This window comes from Coenobita brevimanus, chromosome 72 (assembly GCF_032717465.1).
Source record: "Coenobita brevimanus isolate Jiangsu-jjx chromosome 72, ASM3271746v2, whole genome shotgun sequence".
NCBI classification, from domain to species: domain Eukaryota; kingdom Metazoa; phylum Arthropoda; class Malacostraca; order Decapoda; family Coenobitidae; genus Coenobita; species Coenobita brevimanus.
In genome coordinates, this window is record NC_137025.1 from 42,229,681 (window position 1) to 42,237,180 (window position 7,500).

The 7,500-nt window shown below is 42.5% G+C and overlaps 1 protein-coding gene across 1 annotated transcript in view; it reads right to left on the minus strand.

The window, feature by feature from the left end:
- The window catches only part of LOC145407119 (uncharacterized), a 128,812-nt gene that overhangs the window by 103,613 nt on the left and 17,699 nt on the right, over window positions 1-7,500 (minus strand). Inside the window, exons 2-3 of the mRNA XM_080278138.1 lie at window positions 2,896-3,046; window positions 2,178-2,287 (exon numbers count right to left, since the gene is read on the minus strand). Coding sequence (XP_080134264.1) covers window positions 2,178-2,287; window positions 2,896-3,046 — 261 coding nt within the window. The remainder of the gene's footprint in view (window positions 1-2,177; window positions 2,288-2,895; window positions 3,047-7,500) is intronic.

Consider the following 7,500-nt stretch of genomic DNA (forward strand, 5'->3'; position numbering starts at 1 on the left):
AAGCTAGTCATTCTTCAAAACACAGTCTTTCTCCATGCTATTATAACGCACGTAATTTACCCCGACTTTCCTTGTGTGTGTGTGTGTGTGTGTGTGTGTGTGTGTGTGTGTGTGTGTGTGTCTCTCTCTCTCTCTCTCTCTCTCTCTCTGTTTCCTGCCTGATTTCGTAACGTATTATATATATTTATTTTTCGTATATTCCTAAAAATGTAATATATATGAAATTGAGAAATCCGTGTCCTTTTTTTGTTTGTGTCTATCGTCCATCTGTCTATCTATCTGTCTATCTATTTCTAAGGTCAGTCACCAGTAATATCCTCAATTTCCATTTTCCTTTTCCTGATATTTTCCATTCAGTCTCTCTCTCTCTCTCTCTCTCTCTCTCTCTCTCTCTCTCTCTCTCTCCACAGGGGTCATTAAAACAGTAGTGTTAAAAGTTGTTTAATAAAAATTCTATATCATTCTCTTGACTAGCCGAGAGAGCATGTGATAGATAGATAGATAGATAAATAGAGGGATGGTTAGGTAGGTAGGTAAGTAGGTTGATGGATAGACAGATGGATGGGTGGATGGATGGTTAGGTGGATAGATGGACGGATAGGTGGATGGATAGATAGATAGATGGATTGATGGATGGATAGATGGATTGATGGATGGATAGATAGATAGATGGATGGATAGAGATAGATAGATAGATCGATGGATGGTTAGATGGACAGGTAGGTGGATGGATAGATAGATCGATGGACGGATAGATAGGTGGATGGATGGATAGATAGATAGATGGATGGATAGACAGATAGATGGATAAGTAGATGGATAGATGGATGGGTAGATAGATGTAGGAGGATGTGCCAGTGCTTATCGATAGATGAATGGATAGATAGACATGTTGGATAGACCAGCATCTATATGAGAATAGATAGATAAATAGATAGGTAGCTGACAGTAGATAGATTATTACTGTAGAGATAGACGGGTAGATAGATAGATAGAGCCGATAGATAGTCCTTCACAGTACAGTACACACATCATGATTGTAATTTATAGTACATATATTTATTTGTTTGTTTGTGTTTGTTTGCGTGCGTTGTTTTTCTTGTCTTCGTTTTTTTTTCTGGGTTTGTATTCTCGTCGGTTAAGGAAGCTCCCTAACACCTGTTCTTTAGCAATTTATTTTTGGCTACTGGTGATTGATATAGTGTGTTATTTATGGTAATTGCGGTGATATTTGAGGGTTTTAAATAACACAGAAGAGGGTATTAGGGAGTAAGGAAAAAATAAATCGCTTAGGAAAAGGCGTTAGGGAGCTTCCTTTCTCGTTCGTGGTCAGTGTGCTTCGTTTGTATATTGTTTTCCTCTCTCTCTCTCTCTCTCCTGGTCCTGTTTTCCTAATGTCCCCTTTGTGTGTGTGTGTGTGTGTGTGTGTGTGTGTGTGTGTGTGTGTGTGTGTGTGTGTGGCGGTGTCGGTAGGGGAGTGAATGGGTAGTGGAAGGTTTAGGAAGGTGAGGCAGGGTTGGGGTGAGGCAGGGTTGGGGTAGGCAGATAGAAGGTGAGGCAGGAAGGAAGGCTGAGTATATGGTATGAGGTGGACAAGAGTAAGAACAGAAACATATTTAATACTAATAGTCAAAAAAAATAATAATAAAATGCAGTAAAAAATGAGTCTCCCCTTAAAAAGAAAAAAAAGAAAATGGAGAGGGGAGGGGGAGGACTGAGATAGAAACGAAGAAACGTAAAATTTGACTTAAGACAGGAAAATCAGACAAGAAAATCATCTTAAGAAAAAGTTGAGGAGGTAGGAAGGAGACGAGAGAAAACGGGAAGTAGACAGGTATGAGAGAGAGAGAGAGAGAGAGAGAGAGAGGCAGGAGCTTAGATGTGATGGAAAGAAAAAAACAAACTTAACCAGGTAAGCAAGAAAGTTGATTTACAAAGAAAGGTAGGTAGGAAGGTAGGTAGGTAGGTATGTAAGGTAGGTAGGTGGTAGATTAGGAAGAAACATAGGTAGGTGGGTAGGTAAATAGGTAGGTAGGCAGGTAGATAGATTAGGAAGAAACATAGGTAGGTAGGTAGGTAAGTTCATCAGGATTTATGCATAGGGGGATGGTGCCGGGTAAACTGGAGGCGCCGGCTGTGGGTAGGCAGGGGGTGAGGCAGGCTGGGGGTAGGCAGGCTGGTGCTCCGGGTACACTGCCTGCCCCTCGTAAGACACCTTGGCCTGGAACCCGTTGTGGTGATCCGCTACGTAGCTCACGGTCTGGATGCGGCCGTCTGGAAGTGCCACCTGGAATGATAATAATAGTAATAATAATAATAAAAAGAATAGTAATGATAATAGTAATAATGATAATAGTAGTGATAATAATAATAAGAATAAGAATAGTAATGATAATAGTAATAGTAATAATAATGATAATAGTAATAATAGTAGTAGTAGTAGTGGTGGTGGTGGTAGTAGTAATGATAGTAGTAGTAGTAGTGGTGATGGAAGAAATAATAATAATAATAATAATAATAATAATAATAATGTGGCATTAATAATAGTGGTAGTAGAAAAAAAAATTAAAAAAAAATAATAATAATAGCGTTAATACCTTTAGATGAAGCATTTTTTACTTATTATTTATTATTAATATTATTATTATTATTATTTTACTCTAACATGACAGCTGATGGCCAGGTGTAGGTAGATTGGAGGTTAGATTTGACTAGTAACCAAGGAGACTCATTCCTGCCTTATAACTAAAGCTTGTGTTTAATTCTATCACGATTGAGAGAGAGAGAGAGAGAGAGAGAGAGAGAATTTTACTCACGAAAGGGAGATGGTAAAATTAAAGGGGGCTAGGCAGGTCAGAGAGAGAGAGAGAGAGAGAGAGAGAGAGAGAGACCTACCTTATATGATCCGGTCACCGCCTGCCCGTCCGAATTTTCCGCATGTCCGAAATTTGCTCCCGTATAGGCGTCTTGCACCCCGTAGTCAAAGGCGTAGGGCTTCGGGTCCTGGTGAGCGAGAGAGAGAGAGAGAGAGAGAGAGAGAGAGAGACTGATTAGTTTGGTGATAAGAGTACCGGTAAGAGAAATAAGTTACACACACTATACAGTAAATATGTCTATTGCCAGACGCCTCAGTCCCGTAAGGGGTGACCACAAACAAATCGCCTCCATGTCGCCCCGTCCAATGCTACTTCACTGCCCTGCTCCCAGTTCACGCCCCCTCTTTCACATTATATATATACTGTATAAAGAGAGAGAGAGAGAGAGAGAGAGAGAGAAAGTGTCAAAATACAAGACAATATCCAGACAAAGAAAATGCAGCGGGAATGTAAACACCAGCACTCCGTTTTCCTTGAGCTGCCATTTTCTTTACGGCAGATTACGACGGGGGAAACTGTTGTATTTCTGGTTTATTTTTACCTAGGGTCATAAACGAGAGAAAAAGAGAAAGAGAGAGAGAGAGGGGGGGAGGGAGGGAGAGAGAGAGAGAGAGAGAGAGAGAGAGAGAGAGAATGGTTATATTTTTGTGGGAGATAAGGACCTATTTACAGCTTACATTGCGGAGAGAGAGAGAGAGAGAGAGACAGTGGTTGCGGATGAGAGAATGGGGTGGTTTATAGATACGGGTCATGTTATGGCGGGTCTCTACGGCTCGTGAAAGGGATATTAACGCTTTATGCTCTGGCGCTTAGATACGGGTCGTGTTATGGCGAGTGACTTTGCAGCTTACGGCAGTGCTAGATGCGGTTTATGATGATGGTTTATATCCGGTTTATGTTGTGGTGGGCGTATAAACCGGTCAATGGTATGGTGTGGTTATGTAAGCGTTATGCTGTGGGGGTTATATACGGGTTGGGTTATGGTGTGGGTGTATTTACGGGTTATATTGTGGTGTTGGGATTTAGCAGGGTGTGTTCCTCATTTAGTATACAGAGTGGAGCAAAAGTCATTCCACAGTTCCACTCTGCATCACACTTTTTATTTCATGTCCGTCACCTTTCTAACGCATAGAGAGAATCATCTAAGGCCAGAGAAACATACCAAGCCTCTCTCAGCTAGGAATACAAGGCCTCTCTCTCTCTCTCTCTCTCTCTCTCTCTCTCTCTCTCTCTCTTTCTCTTTCTCTCTCTCTCTCTCTCTCACACACACACACACACACACACACACACACACACACACACACACACACACACACACACACACACACACACACACTCCTGCCCCTCTTTGATACTCCCCACATTCTTTATCCGTCTCATCCCCGGTCTTCCCCTTCTTCGTCTAAAAATACTCTAGATTTTTGTCAAAGTAAATATTGCCTTTGTATACAGGAGTGAAACGAGTTCGGTACGTTTGAGTCGAAAAGAAAACGGGGGACGGATGCTGTGGGGCTGCGTTATTTGTGTGTGTGTGTGTGTGTGTGTGTGTGTGTGTGTGTGTGTGTGTGTGTGTGTGTTGCCTTATGCTTTTTTTTAACGTTTTATTCATTTGTGTTTTTTTATGTAAATCAAACAGATCTGTTCCTTCTAAGTGCCTGGTAAATGTATTCTTGTTAATGATGATGATGATAATAATAATAATACTAATAATAATAATAATACATTTATACATCATCTATTAATAATAATAATTTTATAAGTATAGTTGAGTTACTACTACTACTACTACTACTTTTACCACCACCACCACCACCACCACTACTACTACTACTACTACTACTACTACTACTACTACTATTACCCTCATCATCATCATCATTTCCCATCCCTCATTTCTCAACCCCAATTAACTCCATCCACCTCAATCCTTCCCCCCATCATACCTCTTTATAGGTGGGTTGTTTGGGGTTGTGGGGGGGTTGGGGGTAGGTGGGGGGCCCGTAGAGGGGGTTTTCCGGGAGGGGGGAAGCCACACTCAACCCCACTACCACACCAAGGAGACAGGCCTGGGGGGGAGGAGAGGGGGGGTTAGTGAGCGAGAGAGAGAGAGAGAGAGAGAGAGAGAGAGAGAGAGAGTTTAATGGATTGCTTGAAAATTGAATGGATATAGGAGAGAGAGAGAGAGAGAGAGAATTGATGGATAGATTGGTTGACTGACAGAACCACAAATACTTGGATTGCTAGATAGATAGATAGATGGATGGATAGATGGATTGGCATGTAAATGGGTGAGTGGATGGATGGATGGATGGATGGATAGATGGATTGGCATGTAAATGGGTGAGTGGATGGATGGATGGATGGATCAGTTGGTAAATAGATGGGTGAGTGGATGAATGGATGGATTGGTGAATGGATGAGTGAGTTGATGGATGGAGGGATGAATGGTTGGATGGATGGATCGTTGAGTTGATGGATTGAGGAATGAATGGTAAGATAGATGGGTAGATGGATGAATAGATGGACAGATGGATGAATTAGTGGTTGGATGGATGATTGAATGGATTAATGGATGGATGGGTGGTTAGATGGATGGACGGACGGATGAATGGACGGACGGATGGATGAATGGTGGATGGATGGATGGATAGATGGATGAATGGATGGATAGATATCGTATATGAGTGAGTAGATGGATGAAGAAGTTCCCAGCTCTCCATCGCTATATAAAACCATCAGATAAATCCAAAATTAAAGAAAATAACGTTATAGCATTAAGAACCAATGAAGCCACGCAGGGAATACGTGGGTAGTAGTAGTAGCACACTCACTCTGAACATCTCTGCTTCTGCTGTGTCTGCTTTTACTGCTGATACTCCCTCTGCATATGTCTGCTCCTTAATTCCGTATCTTATTTACCTTGAAATGACTTTAAGAATTTGCATTGATATTGCTTGCCTTCCCTTCCACCTTTTTGTCACTAATATTTCCCTTCCTGGTATTGCTCCTGGTATTTTCCCGGTATTGCTCCTGGTATTTTCTCTTCCTGGTATTAGGGTGGTGTTAGTGCTGGCTGTCTTCCTCTTGTGGTGTTGGTGGTGTGAGGTGGTGTGGTGTTATGGTGTGAGGGAGGCGAGAAAGTGGTTTATATAGGAGTTGTCATTTCTCCCTCCCTGACTCTTCCTCCCTCCCTCCCATCCTCCCTCCCTGCCTGCCAGCCTGTCTCTTCGTCCCTCTTTCCCATCCTCCCTCCCTCCTTTCACACCCTCCCTCCCTCCCATCCTCCCTCCCTCCCTGTCTCTCTCTCCCACCCTTCCTTCCTTTCACACTATTCATCCGTATTTTCTCTCTCTCTCTCTCTCTCTCTGACACATCACCACTTCAGCGCTAATACCCACCGTCCATATTGAATACATACCAAGGCTGTCTCATTGCTGGTGTGGTGGTATTACGGTGTTATTTTATTTATTTTTATTTTATCTTCGAATTAGTCTTGTGAAAAATCAATAAAGTTTTCGATAAAGCCGGGAATCGACCTCGCGTTCATCCAGACACCAGAACACTTGCCTAACCACTTGACTGCCACTTCCCTCCCTCCCTCACTTAATTTTTTTTTTCTCCGTTCCTTCTCTGTTTCTTCCTTCGATTCCTTCCTTCCTTCCCTGCTTTTTCCTTCTTTTTCTTTACGTCACTCCTTCCTTCCTTCCTCCTTTCCTCCCTTCCTCCTCAATCTTTCCTTCCTCCTCATTCCTTCCCTCCTTCCTTCCTTCCTTCCTCCTTCCCTTCCTTATTTCTTCCTTTCTTCCTCTTTATTGTGCTTCTCGTCCTTCCTTCTTTCCTTCCTCCTCCCTCCGTCCTTCCTTCTCTTACTTTCCTCCCTCCTCTATCCTTCCTCCTCCTTTCTTTCCTTCCCTCCCTTCTTCCTTATTTCTTCCTTTCATTGTCCTTTTGCTTCTCGTCCTTTTTTCCTTCTTCCTTCCTCCTCTTTCCTTCTCACTTCCGTTCCTCCTCTTTCCTTCTCACTTCCGTTCCTCCTCTTTCCTTCCTTCTTCTCTCGCTTTCCTTCCCATCTTCCTTATTCGTCCTTTCTTTGTCTTTTCTTTTGTCCTTTCCTTCTTGTCCTTCTTGTCCTTTTTCCTTCTTGTCCTTTTTTCCTTCTCGTCCTACTTTCTTTCTCGTCCTTCTTGCCTTCTCGTCCTTCTTGCCTTCTCGTCCTTCTTTCCTTCTCGTCCTTTCTTCCTTCCTCCTCCTCTTTCCTTCCTTCCTTCTCGTCCTTCTTTCCTTCCTCCTCCTCTATCCTTCCTTCTCGTCCTTCTTTCCTTCCTCCTCCTCTTTCCTCCTCTATCCTTCCTTCACGTCCTTCTTTCCTTCCTCCTCCTCTTTCCTCCTCTATCCTTCCTTCTCTCTCTTTCCTTGCCGTCTTCCTTATTCGTCCTTTCTTTGTCTTTTATTTTGCTTGTCCTTCTTTCCTTCTTCCTCTTCTTCCCTTCTTCCTCTTCTTTCCTTCTTCCTCTTTTCCTTCTTCCTCTTCTTTCCTTCTCTCTCTTTCCTTCCTCTTTGTCTTCTTTCCTTTGTCCTATTATTTTGCATCTGGTTAGTCTTTCCTTTCATTCATTTCACTTTC